Genomic DNA, 22320 nt, shown 5'->3' on the forward strand with positions numbered 1-22320 from the left:
TCTCGTCGCAACAATTGTAGGCTTAGGTTGATTGAAATTTGCAGCTTCAGTTTCAGATTCACTGAGGAGAGGCTGAAGTGAGCAAAGTACAAAAAATCTCAGGCCACTTCAGGAGCTCTTGACTTACTTTGCCCTGATCTTAGTACTCAGGACAGTTTCTGTAGTAGGGTAACATGGTGAATTGTGAATAACCCAGGAGAGTCAGCAAGGAGGGCTAGCTGAAACACCCTGCTGTTCATTGTGTGTTTTGGATGATTTCTCAGGGTAGCAACTCTGGGATAGCTACTTCGTATTCTGAGCGAGCAAGCAAGCAAGCCCCAATGCCATTTCCATAGCCATGGCAACTAGAAACTTGTTCCTGTTTCAAAAAGAAAGCTTGGGTTCTCTGAAATCCAGCACATTCCCTGGCCACTGGGCCACACCTGTGTTTAAAAAACCTGCTCAAGGGGCGGGGAAAAGCAAGTCCATTCTGATCGCATTTCCTTCACTGGGATAATCCCAGATGTAGCTACTTGACTGCAAGGGATGTTTCGAGTGCATGTGCCTTTTGTGTCTCCCGCTGACCAGTCTCCGTTCATTTTGTTTGGACCTCCCCAGCCACCGAGACTTGAAGCCGGAGAACTTGTTGCTGGATGAGAAGAACAATATCCGGATTGCAGATTTCGGCATGGCCTCCCTGCAGGTCGGAGATAGCCTGCTGGAAACAAGTTGTGGGTGAGCCAACCTCTACGTGTGGAGGGCTGATTGGAGGGTTGCACACAACACCACGAAAGAGACGAGGATGAGGAGTCAGGCATCAGTTGATCCTTGTTTGGCAGGAACACCAAAAGCACCGCAGGTGTTTCCTGCAGGGAATACCATAAAACGTGAAGTGGGAAGGAAGCACATGTCTGCAAACCCAGAGAAGCTGGTGCGTGTCTTTTTAAGAAATGTGCTTCCTTTTCACACATGACGGGGTTCACTGGAGTATCCAGAAATCAGAAACATCTGCTGTATAGTATGTGAATCACCCCTGCAGAGGGGTGGATTTTTGGGGGATTTGCCAGCCCTATAATAGAGTGGCACAAGGGGCTCATCCAAGGAATGACATGAGCTGTGCCACCTTGGCTGTGTTGCCATAGGTCGACCCTCCCACCTATCCCTGTGCTGTGCTCTTATACCCTTCCCAGGGAACCTAGGTATAGTAATTCACCACTTTGTCTGGCCCACACCACTACAGCTCTCCCTTGCTCCACCCCCTGCTCTGGGATTCCCAAACCCGATTGGTAGCCCTACCAGTCACTCTCCCATTAAGGCCGCCAATCTGGAAAAAAAAAAAAAAATGCTAGCAAAAGAAGACAGATGTGGGCTCTGGTTTTTCACACTGCAGCTTCTCAAGTTCAGCACTGTCCAAACTGAACGTAATGTCAGTCACACAATTTGTAATTTTGTGAATTGTTGTTTTTTTTAAAAAAGGAAATAGCAGCCACTGTGTGCTTGCCTTCCCACCCCCGATCCAGGTCGGGACTGTGGTGTCAGGGGAGCGGGGCTTTAACACTGTGCCCTGACCCTGTTCCAGTTCTGATCAGCCCTCGCACCTCTCTGGCTTCTATTTGGTGACAATGGCAACATCTCTTTTGGGACAAATAGCAGCTGTGGGAAAGCCTGATCCAGATGGGGGCTGTGGTTAAGGCCCCGCTGTCTTCATGTCACGGTCTAAATCTGAATTTACTTCCCCCAGCTGAAATATGCTTTGTTTTGTTGTTTTTTAAAATCACGTAACTACTGATAGCATGAATAATACCACGATTGGTTTTTTGGCCCAAAAGTGAACTCCGCTTGCCAGCTCTTTAGCCTCAAAGCTGGGACATATTTCGTTCTGGGAGGAAGTGGAGGAAATGCTTTGAGATTGCCTAGTTGCAGCCACATGACTGCACACCCTTTATAAAATTTGCAGTTGTTTTTTGAATGTTTATAATCTGTATTTTATTTGAATTATTTATTTTTTTAAGTTGCTTTTTCCTTTTTTGTAAGCTGCTGTAAATGCAGGTGTGATGTATAGGCAGTCCCCCCTCCCCAAGAAAACCACCCTCTCACAGCCAAAGCACTTCCACCATCACAGCATCAACACCATGCATTCAAAGCACTTTTAGCACACATTTAAAGCACACCTATGGCTACATACCTGCCATAATTTTAAAATACATGACCTCCTCCAGAGAATCCTGGGAACTGTTCCTTACCCTTCACAGAGCAACAATTCCTAGCACTCTTAACAAACTACAGTTCCCAGGATTCTTTGGGGGCGAGCTGTGTGCTTTAAATGAGCATTAAATGTATGGTGTCAATGTGATGACACTCCCCAGAAGAAAATGGAGGGCAGTGCCAAGGAAGGCTGAGGAGTTGTTCCATGTGCTTCACGTGTGCTAGTTCACGTGCTTTAAATGTATACTAGAGAGATGCGTGTGACACTGTGGTCTAAACCACTGAGCCTTTTGGGCTTGCTGATCAGAAGGTCGGCGGTTCAAATCCCCGCGACAGGGTGAGCTCCTGTTGCTCTGTCCCAGCTCCTGCCAACCTAGCAGTTCGAAACCTATATAAATAGGTACCGCTGCAGCGGGAAGGTAAACAGCATTTCTGTGCACTCTGGTTTCCGTCACTGTGTCCTGTTGCGCCAGAAGCGGTTTAGTCATGCTGGCCACATGACCCGGAAAGCTGTCTGTGGACAAACGCCAGTTCCCTCGGCCTGAAAGCAAGATGAGCTTCGCAACCCCACAGTCGCCTTTGACTGGACTTAACTGTCCAGGGGTCCTTTACCTTTACCTTACCAAATGTGTGCTAAATGCGCTTTAAATGTATGTGCAGGCTCCTTCGCTGCCTCAGTCTCTCTTCTTGCCTCCTCATGGCCAGCTTCCTGGACCTGGCAACTGAAACCTCCCAGCACTTGTGGGACAAGAATGAAGGGGGGGGCATTTTCCCTCCACAAAAACATCTTAGGTTTGGGGGGCAGTGTGCTTGTGGGTGGGTGGGAAGAAGTCCCGCAGGTTCCTCTTCACATGCCTGTTTGAACCCGAGGCCCTGGGGGGGGTCTTGCTTTCTCCTGCGTTTCACTCTTCCTCTGTCTCTCTGTCTTTCTCTTTTCTGCCCCCAATGCTGGGCTGCAGTTCTCCTCACTATGCATGTCCTGAGGTGATCAAGGTAAGGACTCAGGCCTAGTGCCCACACCCCTCCCCTGCCTTGATGGCATCTCCTTCCCTTCCCTCTTGCCCGCCGATCAAAACAGGGGGTCTGTCAAGCCTGGCCCTAGGCTTCACTTGGGTTGGGGTAACGGCTTCTCAGTCGTATGTCATCATCTTCTACCCATTTGCCATGGAATAAGCCCCATGGATCTGGGTGGGGCTGATTTCTGAGTAGGCATGTATAGGATTGAACGGTTGGTTGCTTAATTCGTTAAAACAAGAAAGTGGGGAGCAGTTTTGGTTGACTTAAAAGGAGACTCTGTTGAATCAGTCAATGGATTTCAGAAGTGGGTCGAATTCAAACCAAACTAGTTGCGCTTACATCCCATTTAAATGAATGTGAAAAGGTATTGGTGATTGACTTAACACCCATTGATTCCAGTGGGACTTATGGGCAACTAACTCACAGTACAATCCTATGTTTGTCAACTCAGAGGTTAAGTCCCATCAAGTTGAATGGGAGTTCTTCACAGCTTATAGCAGGGACGGGGGTCAATTGTGGCCCTCCAGGCCTCTCTGCCTGGCCCTCAGGGCTCTCCCCAGGCCACAGTCCATCCAGAGCCACAGCCTTCACCAGACATGATCCATACCCTCCTCAAGTGTTTTTGCCTGGCTGGAATTTGACCTTGGGCTCTGGTCATGCTTCCTGTTTGTCTAGATCAGGGGTCTGCAACCTTTAAGACAAAAAGAGCCACTTGGACCCGTTTCCGAAGAAAAAACAACTGGAGCCGCAAAACTCGTCATTATAAAAATAACTTTTTTGTCACTTTTTATTATTTCTTTGTTTGACCCCTTAGAATTACTCCTCCTCATAGAAATAAATGTTAAATTAACAAGTTACCTTTTTGTGTGTGTGTGTTCTTCACTCCCCTTCAAAACAGTGACCAGCGTACATGCCCCCTTTCAATGCAGTGACCACCGTACATGCCCCTTACAATGTAGCGGGCGGGCGGGCGGGAAAGTGATGTCGGGGCGGTGCGTGACTAACGCACGCACCGCCCCCATGCGACGTCACAGCCAGTACAGCGCCCACCACAGTGGGGAGTGTCGGGGCGCACAATGCGCCTCCTCCCCTCGCTAGTATCCGCCCTGGAGCCGCGGCAAAGGTGTAAAAGAGCCACATGCGGCTCCGGAGCCGCGGGTTGCAGACCCCTGGTCTAGATGGAGGGTAGGGAGGTGGGTGTGGAAAATAGCTTTCTGCAGAAAGGCAAATTTCACATGTCTCGGTCTGCCCACTTTTGCCTCTGGCCCTGCCCAGCCCTGGCATGTGGCCCCCAGAAGGTCGCCAAGAAGGAAAGGCGATCCTCGGGTTGGAAAAAAAGGTATATAGGGTTGTAGCATTTGCGTGGACCCAGTTCAATTTTTCTTCCTATAAGGATGTAACAAACTGCAGATAGCAAGCAGCATTTTAAAAGAGACACCCCTTCCTATATGTGAAAGGTCATGTATCCAGGATGGTGCTTGGTACAATGCAGGCTTGTGTAATTTAATAACGGAGTAAAGTATGCCATTTTGTAGAACGATTCCCCCCACTTATATTCACATTTGTGTAGATTTAAGTGAGTAATTAATTGATTAATCACCTACAATTCATATGATAAATTTACCTTTCCTTTTTTAACTTGGCAACTGCTCTAATTATATGTGGGGTTGGACAGGGGCAGGTGTTATTGGAGGTGACTGGTAGTTGCTTGTCTCTCATCCCTCACACCCTTTATGCTGGGAAGGGGAACCTGCGACCTGCCTCCAGGCACGGTTGGACTCCAACTCCCATCAGCCCTCTCCAGCTGACCAGGGCTGATGGGAGTTGTAGTCCCACGATAGAGGTCCATAGATTCCCCATCCCTGCTTTAGTAAGGCCTTGCTCTGTACAATATGGTAGCTTCTTCAGAAAAACTTCAACTGTCTTAAAGCAGCATAATCTTCATTCCAGAGCTGCTAGATCTGAAATTTAAATTCAGTGACCTGGAGGATATCTACTGAATTCCTTCCCCCAGAAATAAGATGTTTTTGATGCTGGGAAGAAGCACCACCCACTTGTGAACAGTGGCAGATGGCTATGGGGGGGGGGCAGAGTCACCCTCCTGGTGCAGCTCACCTGGACAAGGCTGGGTCAGGGCGGCTGCAAGGTCAGGGCTGCAGGGAGACACTGGTGCGAGTGCCCGATTGGCTGTTTCGGCGTGTCATTCACACAGCCCAGCTGTGCCACCAGCTCATGCCAGCCCTGTCTGCATAAGCTGCAGCAAAGCCAATGTTGAGAGGGTGGCTCTGCTCCACTGCAGCAGGCACTACTGCTTGTGGAGGGTATTGGGGAAGGGGAACATCAACTGGTCCTGGAAGATGGGGAAATTTTGATCCCTTCTTGATGGCCATAGACTGGAGCCAGGAGACAATAGAGCTTGCTGAGTAATGGACCAAGCGAGGGCAGGAGGAGTTGGGGCAGGTGGCGAGAGACAAGGTTCTCTCATCCTTATGGAGATATATCCCCTTCCCGCCTGTTCTTAACACTTGGGCGAGCCTTCCACTCTCCACTCTGATTTCTTTATTGTCTGTCATTCATTCCCAGCCAAGCTTTCCCTGTCCTTCCCTTGCCCTCCCGAGTTGCCAACCCCACCAAATCTCTCTGCTCTTCACTCCTTAGGGGGAGAAGTACGATGGACGTCGCGCTGACATGTGGAGTTGCGGAGTCATCCTCTTTGCCCTGCTGGTGGTAAGGCTGCTCCCCAGTAAATTGTCAGGCTATTTAACACCCCCTGCCTGCCCCCCACCATGTTGTCCTCGCTGTGGCAGAGACAAAGAGCAACCTATGCCCAACGCTGTGCTCAGAGCAACCTATGTCCAATGCTGGTCCTACTCAGAGCAGACCTGTTGAAACTAATGGACATATTCACTGATGTGAATACCTCCAGGTATTGTTGGACTTCATCTCCCATCAGCCCCAGCTGGCACGACCGATGGTCAGAGATGATGGGAGTTGTAGTCCAACAACATCCGGAAAGCCACAGGTCTCCCATCTCTGAGTTGCATGTGCTTTATTTATTTACAAACACATTTCTGTGCTGCCACATCACAAAGTATTGGGGTGGAGCACAACACTGAAACATAAAACAACAATTGAAAACAATACAGATAACCATTAACTATTCCAAAAAATAAAAATGAAATGGTTACAAAGGCTTGCCAGTGTAAAAAGATCAAGATCTTCAAGTCAAAAGCGAGGGTGCCTGATGAACCTCTCCTGGAAGGGACAGGTGGCACTAAGTGCCCAACATCTAGAACTTGAATTTAAATGCACAAAACAAAACAAACCCATTCTGCATTTGAAATCTCAATACTGAAAAATCTGTGTGAGCTTTCATTTTGGGGTCGGTTCTCTCGCCCTTCGTCCTGCAGGGAGCGCTACCCTTTGACGACGACAACCTACGCCAGCTGCTTGAGAAGGTGAAGCGGGGGATCTTCCATATGCCCCACTTCATCCCGCCCGACTGCCAGAACCTCCTGCGGGGCATGATTGAGGTGGAGCCTGAGAAAAGACTCAGTGTGAGTAATCCCGGCGGTGCAAACGCTGTTAAAGTAGGGTTAGGGGAAGACATTCGATTCGTTTTTCCTTTAAAGGCGAATTCACCTGATCTGCATTTTCCAAAACAATGTATGAACCAAGAGACAGCCATCTTTTTGAAATTCGCAATTCTCTGAATTTTTCAGTGCACTCATGCAGCTGAGTAATGTATTTGGAAAATGCATATATTAATGTAAGGTGTATATAAACATTTACAAATATATTTAAAATTTACAGAATTGTAGTTGAAAAAATATTTACCAAAAAATGCTTTTTCTAAGGCACACTTTTCATGTATTCTTGTACACATTACTTCAATTTTTGCAAACAAATTTCACAGAATTACACATTTGTGCAAACAAATTACACAGAAAACAATGGAGACAAAACGAAACAAAAAGAAGTAGACATATAGAGGTATAACTATCCGTGTGTGTGTGTGTGTGTGTGTGTGTGTGTGTGTGTGTGTGTGTGACATACAAATTGCATTATATTAGGGAAAATATAAGTACTAGAGAAAATATGCTTTGCAAAAATGTAGATATTAGGATAAATTATTATTATTATTAATCAAAATTGTATACCCACTTCGTCCAAAGATCATAGGGCGGTTCACAACATGAGAAAATAATACATAATAAAAATAAGAACTGGAAACTAATTGGCAGCCAGTGCAGTTGGGCTAGGATTGGTGTTATATGCTTAAACTATGTTGCCACGGTGAGCAACCTGGTGGCCAAATTCTGCACCAGCTGAAGTTTCTAAGCCCTACAGATAACGCTCTGCAGTAATCTAACCTGGAGGTTACCAGAGCATAGATGACAGAAGGTAGGTTATCCCTGTCCAGATAGGGACACAGCTGGGCCACCACCTGAAGCTGATGGAAGGCACTCTGTGCTACTGAGGCCACCTGAGTCTCGAGCAACAGCAAAGGATCTAGGCGTACGCCCAGGCTGCATTCCTGCTCCTTCAGAGGGAGTGCGACTCCCAAGAGCAGGCAACCTCCCATCCACCCATTAACATCATGATGAGTTTTCATGAGGGCTTTTAAATTGCCCCCTCCCTGCAAAGTGATGCAGAAATGTGGGGAGTGGACTTAAGACTGGACAAATCAGAAACCAAAAACTGGTAGATTTGCCCACCCTTAGTTGGAAGTGAAGCAATGACATAGTTTTGGATGGGGAGCTCTTCAGTTCCGACATCCACTTTCCTGGGACTAAGCCTCGCCAACCTCAGTGAGGCTTTCTTTTGAGTAGACTTGTAGAGGATTGCATTTATAGATGATTTAGGGAGAAAAAGTTTCTAATGTTGTTGTTTCCCCCCCTCCATGTGGCGACTTTAGCTGGAACAGATCCAGAAGCACCCATGGTTCTTGTGAGTACCTCCAGATCCTTCTCTTTGATTCCCACCAAGTCCCAATATTTTCTGGCTTTGCTGGGTGGAGATATGTGTGTGTGAGGTGGGAGGGCACATGGAGAAACTGAACCCAGGAAATAGGCAGAGTATAAATAGTTCCTCAGTCAAATACATCCCTGGCAACTGTGACCCTTCCTCCAGATCAGGGGTTTCCAAACTTGGGTCTGCAGCTGTTTTCAGACTACAACTCCCACCATCCCTAGCTAGTCAGGGATGATGGGGATTTTAGTCCAGAAACAGCTGGAGACCCAAGTTTGGGGAACCCTGCCCTGGATCCATCTCATTGATGTCTGAGCTTCCAGCTTAAATGTGTCCAGACATAGCTTTGTATCCATGAGCGCCAGAATAGTGAAAGTCATATTCATTATAGTGCGTTTGTTTTATTTATTTTTGGCTATAAGCTGTTACAACAATACTAAAATGCTGATGCAAAATAGAATCCTGAAACAGTATTTCCATAGATACGTAATAAATAGGTTCTTTTCTGGACCCTGGATCATGACAAAAGCCGTGCCTTGTTATACGTACAGTATTAATTGTTATACATACAATTAATTGTAAAAAAAATTGCATGGGGGGAAGAAAAGCGACAACCCTAAACCCAACCTCAAAATTTGACATGAAAATATAAAGCCAGGCTGGCTAGCATATGCCAACCTGAAGTTGATAGTCGCCTTTAGCCACCCTTACTTTCCTCTTACGTGATCTGTGCTTCTTTTCTCCCAGGGGAGGTAAGAATGAACCAGAGCCAGAGCAGCCAATTCCTAGGAAGGTGGCCATCCGGCGGATTCAGTCAGTCAGCGAGCTGGACCCCGACGTGCTGGAGAGCATGCACTCCCTTGGCTGTTTCCGCGACAAGAATAAGTTGAAGCAGGAGCTGCAGACCGAGGGGTGAGAGATTGGGGCACGTGGCAGGAATGGGGAAGGAGAGCCTGTCTAACGTTTTGCACATTGCACTGTGGGGATGCACTTGAAATATACTCAGAGTCGCAAAGTGATTTCATGCTCTTTATTCAGCTCATAGTGGTGAGGAGGAATGAATGAATGTCCCCTCAAAGTATCTGCTTTATATACATTATTTACACAATGGGCTGTACATGATTGGTTAATTCTGGAATTCTACTGTAAGCCAATCAGGTTGTGGATTCACTTATATCTGGAGCATGATTGGGTGGTTCCTGCCAACCAATCATACTGCTGCATTGTTCTTGGACCAATCAGGCTGCTGCATTCTGAATCCTATTGTTCTAGGACCAATCAGACTGCTTCAATTTGGATCCTATTGTTCTAGGACCAATCAGGCTGCTGCAGTTTGGATCCTATTCAACTCAGTACATAACAGCACTGAACTAGTGGAGGAATGCTTTGGGGGAGGTTATATATTTATTTTATTGAATCTCACCTTTCTTTCCTCCTTGGAACCCAAGGTAAGATACGTGTGTTTCCCAGGGAGTCAGCCATCCAGGCACTGACCAAAAGCCAGACCTGCTTTGCCTCACCAAGATGGTGGTCTCATGTGCTTCAGAGCTTATGACTGGTGTGTAAAATGGTTGTAGGCAGCTTAGGTTTCCCGCTAGGAATTGGGAGCTATAGGAGGAAGGGGGCTTCCAGACAGCTGCTGTTTGAGGGTGAGATTCCATCATTTGCAGGCAAATTCAGGTTTATAGTTGATTGGGACGTTCTGAGCAACAAACCCACTTCCCACAGAGATCGGACTTTCTGCAAGAAGGAAAGTGACAGGAAAAGGCATTAGACAATGTGGAGTAACACTTGCTTTCCTAACGCATAGTTTACTGGTGCTGTAGAACTTTTTTATCAAACATAAACAATAAAGGTGGAGCACCACTTGCTTTGATGCAACGTTATCTAACCTCCCTGCAAACAAATCAGGGTGAATGCTGAATGAATAGGTTTCCTGGAAGTTCCTGAAGCTAGGATTGTTCTCACAGAGAAGTCTCAGCACTCCTGCAAAACTACAGTTCCCATAGTCCTTTGAGAGAAGTTGCAACAGCTTTTGCACACTGGCTCAAACTGCCCATAGGTTTGTGGCATGGGTGTGTTCTACGAGAGGTGAAGGAGGGCTGAGGTTTGGTTCTTGGCAAAAGCATTGATGAAAAACAGAAGAATCAGGAAGCAGCAGGGAGGGGGGTGTTAAGCATAAATATTTGGGTTTGTGGGGAGGAAGCTGCTGCCTGCATCCTGACCCTGTTCCCTCAATTTGTCCCCCTCTCCACTTCAGGGAGAACCAGGAGAAAATGATCTACTATCTGCTCCTTGACCGCAAAGAGAGATATCCCAGCTGCGAGGATGAGGATCTGCCTCCGCGCAACGATGTTGGTGAGATGTCAGGGAGCCCGTTCCCAACACCTGTCAGGGTGCGGGAGTGGGAGGCTTGTTCCCAGGAATCCCAGGGAGATGCCAACAGACACAGTTCTGCCGGAGGATCCAAAAGACATTTTCGGAACACCCTGGAGCCCCCTTCTTAACAACGGCCCTTGAGAAAATGCTGTTGGGTTGATAGGCAACCTCCAAGGACTCCCTCCCTCTTTCCATGTCTCATTTGGGGATTTCGTCTGTGTTGGGGAACCTGGAAAGATCTGAAAGGCAATGAACAGGTGTTGTCACCTATGCAACTGGGTGTGAGGAAACTTTGGCCCTCCGGCTTTGGTGCTGACCTACAACTCCCACCTCCCTACCCATTGGCCCTGCTTGCTCAGGCTGATGGGAGCTGTAGTCCAGCAACATCTGGTTGGCCAAAGGTTCCCGACACCTGCTCTAAACTACTCTAGGGCACAGTCCTTGAAGACATTCTCCCCCAAGTATCCCACTGTTGCCACCACATCTAAGCGAGAGCTGGATTTTTGTGCATCCCGTCACCGAATGCATTGCAGACTTCTGTTGGTGCCCTGAGAACTGCATTTCTCGTCACCATTACCCCCTCGCCCAAAAAATTTCTGACCCTGGCCGAGTGAAAGCAGTGTGTGTGTTTGAAAAAGCAGAGATTGGATGGCCACCTGCCATGGGTGCTTGAGTTGAGATCCCTGCATTGCAGGGGGTTGGACTGGATGACCCCTGGGGTCCCTTACAACTCCACAGTTGTATGATTCTAAGAGAGAGGTGGCATCAGAGTATTTGGAAATGTGGCTCTCTTCCTCTCGAGTACTGAAGTACTGTCTCTCCCCCCCCCCCCCATTTATTCTAGACCCTCCTCGGAAGCGAGTCGACTCACCCATGCTGAACCGACACGGGAAGCGCCGACCTGAGCGGAAGTCCATGGAAGTTCTGAGCGTCACCGATGGCGGTTCTCCTGTTCCGGCCCGGCGGGCCATAGAGATGGCACAACATAGCCAGCGGTGAGTACGTGTTTAGCAGTGACACTTCTGCAGCCTGGCATTAGGGGGCGCCATTACCTTTTTTGTGTGTGCTTCCTCTGCTCCTGGAACTGGGAAGTGCAAATATTTTAACGTTTGGTTGCCATCCAGTGGCTGCAGGAGGAATTCAATGTATGTTTACTGGACAAACAAAACTTTGCTGTCTCTTGCTGGTAGTTGCATGTAGAGCAGTTATTTTGGCTCTTTGTGTTAACATTTCATTTTTAATACATAGTTTCTGCCAAGGAGGCAAACACAGAGTTTGTATAATCATCATCATCATCATCATCATCATCATAAATTTTTTTATTTATATCCCGCCCTCCCCAGCCAAAGCCGGGCTCAGAGCGGCTAACAACAGTAAAACGATAAAACATTCTAAAATCTAGAATTAACACTTTCATGTCCCATTCTTCAGTTGTTAGAATTGCCCTTGTGCATTGTTGATCTTTGCTGCCCCTGCTGGTTGTGTTGCACAGAAACACCGTGCATTGCTCCCCTTACTGCTGTTTCTGCAAAAACAGTTTTGTGTATCTCCTCCTGCTTTTTTCCTGTGTGTCTCATCTGACCCCCAAGACGGTACTAACCCTCAATATGGATTTCTCCCCAACCAACAGGTCTCGATCTGTAAGTGGTGCCTCCACTGGCTTATCCTCCAGTCCCCTCAGTAGCCCCAGGGTGAGTACCTGAGATATTGGAGAAATTACAGTGTTGGGGAAGGGAAACAAACATTAGGGGCAGAAGATTGGGTGGTGGGCAAAGATGTTGTGGGGCATAGGGAAGGGAGGGGGTGGGTTTTGGAGGGACTGGGATTTGGAAACAGATCTGCAGATCCAGCAGCCTCATTCACATCTCATCTTGCACTCAGTTCAAGTTGGTGAGGGGAGGGAAGAGGTGCTCAGTCAATTGCTGGTTCTCCTGACAGTGGGGCTTGCATACATGGCAGGCAGAAAATTAGCCAAGTGCATATCACTCCCCCATGCACCCCTCTCCCCCCTTGTTGCATCCCCATGCCAGGAGAAAGCTGGACCTGTTGAATTGCCACCTGGTACCTAGCTTTCAAACATGCCTGGCCTCTGTCAGTGAAAGATAGTAATGACCTTAAAGAGGAAAGGAGAGAAGACGTGTGTAGACTTGATGAGGGATGTCAGAGAGAGAGGTCTGAGGCTGTGTACACACCACACATTTAAAGCACACCCACACCCACACACCCTTCCAGAATCTTGGAAACCACAGTCCATTAAGGGTGCTGAAAATCGTAGCTCTGCGAGGAGTAAGTTACAGTTCCCAGGATTTGGGGGGGGGAGGGGAGCTATGTGCTTTAAATGTATGGTGTATATGCAGGGAGGGTTCGGTGAAAGGGACAGGGCTCAAGGTTCTGTGGGAACAAGAGTTTGAGGTGGGGTGCCTTGAAAATGTGGGCAGGTCCACAGCTAGATCTGGAAAGTTGGAGGCAAGGGGAGAAACCAGTTTGAAGTGATCAAAGGGAAGGCAAAGGACCAAACTAGGCATGGCATTAAGCACATGATCTGCCCATGTGTGTGCTTGGTTTCTAAATAGCAGCTGGGGGGGGGGCGGAATCGAGATCGGGATCATGGTATGGGAAAGAAGGGATTTAACTCTTTGCTCCCCCCACAGCCCTGATCTAAATCTCCCCGCTCCCCTGCATGCAGCTATTATTTGCCTTTGCTGCTAATTGCAGTTTTTCTCCTGGGGTAACAAACAGCAGCCCCAGAAGAGCAGGGCAGGGAGCTCTGTGCCTGAAATTTAGTAAACGGAGGCATTCGTAAGAGGTTCTGCTGTGTGTGCTTCATGCCATGGTTGGTTTGGCTAAAAGTAGCAGCAAGCTGTAGGCTAGGTAGCATTGGCAGTGCAGCATGTTGGCTGTTGTGGAAGTAGGCAAAGCCCTTTATTGTTTGGAGGCAGGTTCTTTGTTGCTACTAGCTGCACAGAAGGCAGAAATCCAGCTGGTGCAGCTTTGATCAGCACGACACCTCCATGCCAGCGAAGACCTCAGCCCTTGAACTGCAGCCTGCCACAAAGTTAGTAAAGGTGCACAGAAGCAAATGGGGGAAGAAACCCTTAGAAGAGGAAGCTTATAATTGCAGTAGGCTGGCTGTTTAGGGTTTGACTGCCTCTAGGGTGAAGGGCAGGTTCCCTGTGAGAAAGGGGCAGGGCAGCCTTCCCCTGGTGCCTTCCAGCTGATGCAGACATTCCCTTGATCTCTTGGGCCTCCTGTTTCAACTGCCAGGCTGTTTTAAAGGTCTTCCTCTGTTAAAACAATCATGCACATTCATATTTTAATGTTTTAATGGGATTGTTCTATGCTGTATTTTACTTGTGTGTTTTAAAAATTATGCTGCATTCTAACCATTGTGCAAATGGGGTTATATATGTTTTGTTAGCTGCTTAGGAGCCGCCTGGGTCTTAAGCAGCATATAAATAAATGAAAATGAAGGTTGATGATGATGCAGGCCAGCTCTGGCTCTCTCATCAGTCCCAGCCAGCTTGGCCAGTGGTCAGGGATGATGGAAGCTGGAGTTCAACAACACCTGGAGGGCACCAGGTTGTGGAAGGCCACTTTCGGGCTTGGAGCAGCTGCTCTGTAGGAAAGGGTGGCTGTTTGCGGGAGGAGGAAGCAGAGGGCTGGTCTCCCCGGGAGGCAGACAGGCAGAGGAGGACATAACATCAAAAAAGCCCCGTGGAGAAGCGATGGAGGGGAGGTGGAGTAGTGGATGTCAGGTTTGCTGCAGCGCAGGCTGGCTGGAGGGAGACACATAGTCTTCGGGCGCCATAGATATCTCCCCAAGAATGCAGGGTAGGCTTGCCGTGGAGCAGGCAGATCCTTACGAAATCAGGCCATTTGTCACGCCACCGAGTTCTGTCTGGGCCACAGAGCGAGACTCTCTTTGGGAGCAGGCTTGTAGGGCTGTCACCTGCCATTACTCACCCCCCATCTCACGGCTCTCCCCTCCTCACCTTTCTTCCTCCCCCCCACTTCTCCCCACACCCAGAGCCCCATCTTCAGCTTCTCCCTCCCATCGCCTCCCCCGGCCCCTGCGAAGACTCAGACGCTTCCGGCCAAGGGCAGCCCGGCAGGGGAGCGGGCCCTGCAGAGCCGGCGCTCCGCCCCTTTCCCCTTGCCCCCCAACTCTCCGCCCCCTCACCCGCCCTCCTCTCCCCGCTGCTTTTTCCCTTCTACTAAACCCCCACCCAAATCTGTGCTGCAGGTCACCCCCCACCCCTCCCCTCGGGGAAGCCCCCTCCCCACTCCGCTCGGCACCCCTGTGCACACGCCCAAAGAGAGCCCCAGCGGCACCCCCGGAGGGACGCCGCCCAGCAGCCCGGGCGTGGCGGGCGTGGCCTGGAAGACCCGCCTGAACTCCATCAAGAACAGCTTCCTGGGCTCCCCGCGCTTTCACCGCCGGAAACTACAAGGTGAGTGGGCAGTCCCGCCCCCTGCTGGGGAGGGTGTGTGCGCAGGTGCATGCAGGTGTAGCGGTTGTGTGTGCCAAAGACAAATCAAGCCACCCATGATATAAAAGCAGGGTTGAAAGAGGGATTGTGAGCGACCCATCCTTAACGCATGGCAACTTTGCCCCCTGTAAGGCGGTGGGTGAGATGTTCTGAGTGAGCATCTAAAGCACTTTCCTGCGCGTGTGCAAGAGCAGTGAATTCTGGCAGGCAGAGGAGCCTTCAGAGGGCACAGCTGCATCAGGACCGATGTGTGCCTATGACTGGGGATGATCGAGAATGAAAGGGAAAAAGCTCAGAGAGCAATAAAAGGGCGACCACGTATGAATGAAGCGGGAGTTTGCATAATGCCGTTGTGCAACAAATTGTTTACATGAAGCTGAACCTCTGTGGTCCAGCAAACCAGATCTTTATCTCTCCACCCAATGGGCCAACTTTGACAGGCGGGCAGGACCACAGATGTCATAACGAAGTCAGGGATCTATGATTCCAGGGGAAGCTAGCTTGAGCAACAGAACCAGGCAGGATGAAGTCCCCAACCATCAGCTGATGTCATCTGCCTCTTGGGATGATGTCACCTGATTGATAGGTGGGTGCAGTTTTTTGAGGGAAACAGCCTCTTGGGCTAAATTGGAACCCATGGCAGGCCAAGGTTGGCCTGTAGGGTGGAGATTTTCTATCCATGGTATAAATTATATGTCAGACAAATGTAAGAGAGGGATGGAAACATGCGAAATAGGAACCTGGGAAGCTGCCTCATACTGACTCAGAACACTATTCCCCCTAGCTTTACTGCCCACACTGACTGGCAGTATCTCTCCAGGATTTTGGGCAGGGAGACTCTCCTGGCCCTCCCTGGAGATTCCAGGGATTGAACCCAGGACCTCCTGCATGCAAAGCAGATGCTCTACCACTGAGCTATGGCTCTTGCCCAAGCAAGACTGTGTGGAAGGCCTAGCCATCCCTGCTTTTGTCCTCAACATCCAGCAGCAAGTGCAGCTTTGCTTTGAAGCACTGGAGTGGGTGGGAAGGAGGTCACGCACACTCCTGTTTTACATTTCATGTTTCTCCTCCTCGCCCTGCAGTTCCTACGCCAGAAGAAATGTCCAGTCTTACTCCAGAATCATCCCCTGAGTGAGTATCAGAAGGCAGTGGCAATAAGGAAGGAGACGAAATTTCCTTTCATTTCCCCTCCCTCCTTGTTCTTTAACTTTGTTCCTTACTGGATGTAGGGTTGTACCTAGGAGTTGGCAAGCTTGGCCCCTGCCAAGGGCCCAGATCCAGGGTATGTGTGCAAAAATGGTGCTTCTGTACTCTGGCTTAGAGTGGCTGGGAGCGTGCATGCTCCCTGGGCCACTCCTCCACTGCTCAGGGCAGCCAGGCAAGGCACGCAGGTTCCACTGGCAAAGGGACAGGGGAATCGATACATCTCCTTGCCAAGAGCACAAGGGAGCTTCTGACTAGATGGCAATTCAATTCCACAGTAAATGGGTGGTTGTTGGCATGGGGAGATCCAAATCTCCCCACCCTCCACCTGCACCAAGTGGACTCATCGGAGTCAGACACAGGCCAGCACGGAGAATGCAGGTCTCCGTGGCCAGTGACGTTAACTCTTTATTCAAGGAAACTGCATAGAACACAGCAACACTTCCCAGAAAGTCTGTCCCTTTGGAGCAGTTGCCAGGACTGAAGGTCCCTGCCTTCCACCCTTTCTAAGGCTCCTCCTCTCCCGGATGTTTCCCAAGCAGTCTCAAACTGTGTCTGGCCTCTGTTCTGCTCTCCTCATTATTCTGCATGTTTTTGCAGCAGGAGAGGGAGACTCCCTGGATTCTTCATCAGCCCCTTGCCCCCTCCCCTCCTCTGCTTCAGCCTCAGAGTCTGAACTGCTCTCTGTCACAGGCTCTTCCTGCTCACTAAACCCTGCTGCCCCATCAGCATCCAGCACCTACTCCCAATCCTGTTCCTCTGGCCTCTCCTCAGTGTCCCACCGCCAATCCCTGTGCTCTGAGTTTTCCTCTTCCGGAGTTTCCCTTGGGGTTCCCCAGCTGGTGCCTCCCACCTCTCCTCTTCGTCCAGCCAGTCCCTGACATGTGCTTCTGTGGTTGTGCAGTTGCCACAGGCTCAGGCTTCAGTGGCAACAAGTGGTCACCTCTCCCACCTCTCCTTCTTTGCCGTGCTTATTTGCAGGCTGTCACAGCCTTCCTGTACTGCTTTTGCCCCTTTCAGACTAGCCAAGAAATCCTGGTTTGGGAATTTTATCAACCTAGACAAAGAGGAACAAATTTTCGTGGTCATCAAAGACAAACCCCTGAGCTCCATCAAGGCTGATATCGTACACGCCTTCCTCTCGGTGAGTGCTGAAGGCCCAGGAAGGGAAGAATGTGTGAGTTTGGGGAGACTGTGAAGAATAGGATATGGAGGCAAGTAAGACAGGCCTACTGGGTACTGACAACCACAGTGGAATTAGCAGGACCCTGGGAAGGGATGAGTTCCATCCGTGGTTTGTGGGTAAAGATGGGGGAGAAATTAGAGATTCCATTCGCCTATAAAGGCAGCCTTACAAAATCCACACTTTCCAAATCGATACGTGAACCAAATCATGGTCAACTTTCAAAATTCACACTTCTCCGAATTTTGAAATGCCATTCTCCAACCAAGTAAGGTGTACAAAAATGCATATATTTTAGGGTACAGTGTTAAGGCGGGAATGCAGACATTATTGAAAAGAACGGGGGGGGGGAATAGGGGAAGTTGCTCTGCAGAACTGTGCATGCTAGGCTAAAATTTGAAATGAGCAGGTGTATATTAGAAAGAATTCAGACTAAAATGCTGGTGAATTTTCGTAAGGACTTTAAAAAAAATAAAAAATGATCACAAGTCAATGTGGAAATGTGAAGACTAGAAAAATGAGAACTTGATAGAAATGGACCGTTTTGCCCAATGCTGCCTGTGAGCTGACATCTCCTGTGTTCCACCACATTCACAGATCCCCAGCCTGAGTCACAGCGTTGTATCCCAAACAAGCTTCCGGGCCGAATATAAGTCGTCGGGTGGCCCCTCTGTCTTCCAGAAACCCGTCAAGTTCCAAGTCGACATCAGCTACTCCGAGGGTGGGGAGGCGCACAAGGACAGCGGGATCTACTCGGTCACCTTCACCCTCATCTCAGGTGAGTGCCCTAGGATCCTCCTTTGAGTGGCCTTGGGGATTAATTGTGTTTACTGGACACCTTTAATGAGAGAAAAATCACTATTGGCATTTATTAAGGACTGAAAACTTCTTACTGGCTTTTTGTGTGAAAGAGAAAATGAACTTGTAATATCTGGATATGAAGATAGGGAAAAAATTGGTTTATAGAAAATAGAATAGTTGGATGTTTTTGAGTGAATTCTATATTTAACTGCAGGATAGAGAACCAGAAGTTCTTCTCTCTCCTCTCTGTCTCTCTTCTCTATCACTTTCTTTTCCTTTTTCTTCTTCTTTTTGCTTCCATTCCTTTTTTAGATTAGGTTTCAAAAGCATTTCTTTTATTCTGGTGTATTATAAAAATATACTTTGTATTGGGTATGAGCTTCTGTATATCTTTGGACAAGTATTGATAAAAATAGATATTTGTGGGGCAGCGGAGAGTTTTCTCCCTCTCTGATACAAAAACCTAATCACCTTTCAGTCTCTTGGAAATGTGTACATTTTTTTATTTACTTGGGAGTAAGTTTAATAGTAGCCACTAGATTCATTGAAAGAAAAATGATGTTTCCAGCTTGTTTTAGTAGAAGAGATAGGCCATACCCCTCACAGGCTTACATTTCCCGGGATTCCCTGGGACCCCCAGGAAAGAACTGTTTTAAGAAAAGCAGCTTACATCCATTATCATTGCAAACACATGGCTTTAAATGTATGAGCAAAGTCTCCTGAATGGCTATTATTTTGGGCCCTGTAACTTACCTTTCCACATGATACCTCCCTTCTTTGAGGCTGCCAACTCTGCCTTCAAGATTCAGCTAAAGCTGATTCCCAGTTGCTTATTTGCAGTTCCTGGGGGTTGACAACAGAAGCAAGAGATGGTGCTGCTGAATTCTAGGGATGTCCCACAGAGCTAGTGGGGTTTTGTTTTGTTTTTAATGTTTGGTAGTGGGTTATGAACAATGCATGGGGGATTCTCACATGGGGCATAAGTATCTTACTATTTTACATCAGCTTTCACCAGTTTTATGGTTTCTCCCAAAGAGTCCTGCAGAATTCATAGTTTCATTTTTTTTTATAAGATATTTATTAAAGTTTTCACTATATTACAAAAGAAAAAACAAAAAGTAAAATCAAAAGGAAATACAAAAAAAGAAAAATAATTAACAAAGTAAAAAGAAAAAGAAAAAAGCAAACCCCTTCCCACCGTATAAAAAAGAAGAGAAAAGAAAAAAAAGTTCAATAAAAAGAAAACGAAAAGGTGGCAAAAATACAAAAAACCCTAACCTTTAAAAACATTTAAAAACAAATTCATTGTTTTCAGACCCTTAACTGTCATAGCCTTCTTTCTTAGACTTCCTCCTCCTCCCTTCCTTTGTATCCTAGTTATTAATTATCCCAGCAAATCCTTTCCATTCCATGTTTCATAAAATTCTGTCATTACATTACCCTAGACTACTTTGATCCTATCTTTCTATAATAGAATAAACCTTAAAATTTAAAACTTAAGTCTTAAGTCTTAACCTTGCCAGCTTCTTATAATCATAATATTCTTTCATAACTCTTTAAGCATCTTTGCTAAAGCCAGGTAATTTCTTCCAACATTTTTTCTATCATTCATCAACTTTATAAAACATTCTAGTAATAATAAAAAAAGGTACAAACAAATCCAATTTTTTTCCAACGTCCCTTCCTCCTGGTTCCAGGTTTTGTCAGTCCTTATTCTCATCAGACTAGCCCATTAACCTGGTAGCCTTATGTCCGAGACCCTCAAGTCACTTCCATGGCCCTTCCGTGGCTCTTCTTCATATTTATAACTGTAATTTCCCTTATCCCCTGCTCGTGGTAACTCCAACTTGACAATGTCTCTTGCTCGTGGTAGCTCCCACTTGACAATGTTTTTAACCCTTCTCGACAGATCAGACCCCAGAGGGCAAAGGGCTCTGTATTGTTATGGTAAAATCTGGGTGCGAGGCTGCTCTGCCACCCAGCTCGCCGGACTAAGTCCGCGGGTCCCTGCGGAGGAAAATGAGCTCAGCCAGAGACAGGAGCAAACTGCAGAAGATCCAAGTTTATTGCGCAACAGGTTCAAGGCGAGATTAAACAGTGAGAAAGGGGTGACATGAACTTTTGAAACTTCCCTCCATGTCCCAGAATACAGTGCAAAATACATCCCAGTTACATCATGAATACATTAAGAAGAGGTTGTGTTACACAGATTACATCATGAATACATTAAGAAGAGGTTGGGTTACACAGGATTAACATATGGAGGAGGGAGGGGGGAATATGCAGAGCTGGAGATATGCGCAGATAAGCACATCCTGAGTACCGGTGATGAGAAGACAATGGTCCATGTATGCATGGTCTGCCATCTGGCATTGCCTGGAGGAAAGGCTTGGCAGAGTGATTTGACAGGATTAGGGTCTTGACACCTTGCTTGAGGGATTATGGAGGACAGGGTAGGTGTCATGGAGTCCTAGAGAAATTGAGCAAATTGGCACGTTGATTTCCTTTGAATTTTATAGATTTTAGTCCCTTTTGACATAGACAATTGGAAATAAATGGATATATTGTAGCGAAGGAGGTGAAGAAGACATGCCCCCCCTTCCGTATCAGTATAGAGATCACTAGCGCCTTGCAGGAAACAGCTACCTTTTAAACTAGCTCAGAGTCTGTAGATACGCCCACAGTGGGAAAGGGGATCCCAGCTCCCTTGGAGGGAAGATCAGAGTTCATTTACAGGAACTTCAAACACCAACCTCTCCAGAGACAACATAACACCTACCCCAGAGTCTAAAAAGGCACCAGCGTCTGACTTGGGAATCTAAATTCATTTATTTCACAGTTGTTACTGGCATACTGCAGTGCTGAAGCAAGTAGACTATGAGTGTGTGTGTTTAATGTATTTATAGATAGGGGTGTGTGATGGTGTGAGAGAGAATGGTTTTTAAAACAGCACATAGCACTTCAGACAAGTTTGTTCTGGATCCCAGAAATAAGCAGTTTGTTCTAAAACTATATATTGAGTACGGTGTCTAACAAAACAGAGACGTTAAAGCCTTAATATCTTTAATATTAATACAGTCTTAAACCCACCCATACAGAGTTCAGCATGAGCTTGGTTTTAGGATCTGCACTGCTTATGAGTGCATCTTCCCATCATGTAGCCCTAGCAGTGTCCTGCTCCTGGAATCTTGTCTTTTGGAGGAGCCCCTGTTCCTTCCTGACCCTGATAGCCTATGTCTCATTCTTAGGTCCTAGCCGCCGGTTTAAGCGAGTTGTGGAAACAATCCAGGCGCAACTGCTCAGCACACACGACCAGCCTTCTGTGCAAGCCCTTGCTGGTAGGTGCTTGAATGGGTTTGCTCGATCTTAGATGGATGCAGTCTAGCAATGAGCAGTGTGCTAGCCACTGCTCTTGCCCATGCTGGTTTTTGTCAAGAGGCATTTTCTGTACCTGTGCAAATATTACCTGTCCTGGTGGTGCAGCTGCTGCATGGCATCCCATCTTGTTCTCTTATCTCTAGACCGTTTGCTGCAGCACATTAACAAGGCTACTTCTTTGGAATGGGGCATCTTGTATCTGCAAAACTTTTGGTGTGGTCACACTGCTTCATTTCCACTTAGAGCACCTCCGGTAACTTCCTGCTGGAAGCCCATAACGCTTTATACCACAAACGTTCTGGTTTATTTTTGTGCCCCTCCAGACAGCACTGACATGGTAGCATTAGGGAAGGGCCATAGCTCAGCCCTAGAGCATCTGCCTTGCATGCATGAAGTCCCAAGTTCAATTTCCAGGGAGAGAATCCTGCCTGAAACCTTGGAGATCTGAGCAGTGGTGTGACTTGATTTAAAGCTGCTTCCTATATTCTTAAGCAGGCATAGGTAAACTCGGCCCTCCAGATGTTTTGGAACTACAACTCCCATCATTCCTAGCTCACAGGACCAGCGGTCAGGGATGATGGGAGTTGTAGTCTCAAAACATCTGGAGGGCCGAATTTGCCTATGCCTGTTCTTAAGCTTTGTAGAGCAAACTAAAGCAGATGAAACCCACCTCTAATGCACTACAGTGGTGCCTCGCAAGACGAAAATAATCCG

The 22320-nt window shown here is 47.6% G+C and overlaps 1 protein-coding gene across 11 annotated transcripts in view; it reads left to right on the plus strand.

Annotated features, from left to right (window-relative positions):
• BRSK1 (BR serine/threonine kinase 1) overlaps window positions 1-22320 on the plus strand; it is a 57825-nt gene that overhangs the window by 32159 nt on the left and 3346 nt on the right. For 9 of the 11 annotated variants that reach the window (XM_081167098.1, XM_081167101.1, XM_081167102.1 and 6 more), the window contains 14 exons: window positions 598-714; window positions 3144-3177; window positions 5860-5928; window positions 6612-6758; window positions 8120-8151; window positions 8920-9084; window positions 10433-10530; window positions 11396-11546; window positions 12182-12242; window positions 14579-15002; window positions 16124-16172; window positions 17265-17388; window positions 18025-18205; window positions 21477-21566. In XM_081167098.1, the coding sequence (XP_081023224.1) occupies window positions 598-714; window positions 3144-3177; window positions 5860-5928; window positions 6612-6758; window positions 8120-8151; window positions 8920-9084; window positions 10433-10530; window positions 11396-11546; window positions 12182-12242; window positions 14579-15002; window positions 16124-16172; window positions 17265-17388; window positions 18025-18205; window positions 21477-21566 (1742 nt within the window). Of the gene's footprint in view, window positions 1-597; window positions 715-3143; window positions 3178-5859; window positions 5929-6611; window positions 6759-8119; window positions 8152-8919; window positions 9085-10432; window positions 10531-11395; window positions 11547-12181; window positions 12243-14578; window positions 15003-16123; window positions 16173-17264; window positions 17389-18024; window positions 18206-21476; window positions 21567-22320 lie in introns of those variants that run through there. The other 2 variants (XM_081167103.1, XM_081167100.1) reach the window with 2 other exon arrangements.

This window comes from Podarcis bocagei, assembly GCF_964188305.1.
Source record: "Podarcis bocagei genome assembly, chromosome: 13".
Lineage (NCBI taxonomy): Eukaryota > Metazoa > Chordata > Lepidosauria > Squamata > Lacertidae > Podarcis > Podarcis bocagei.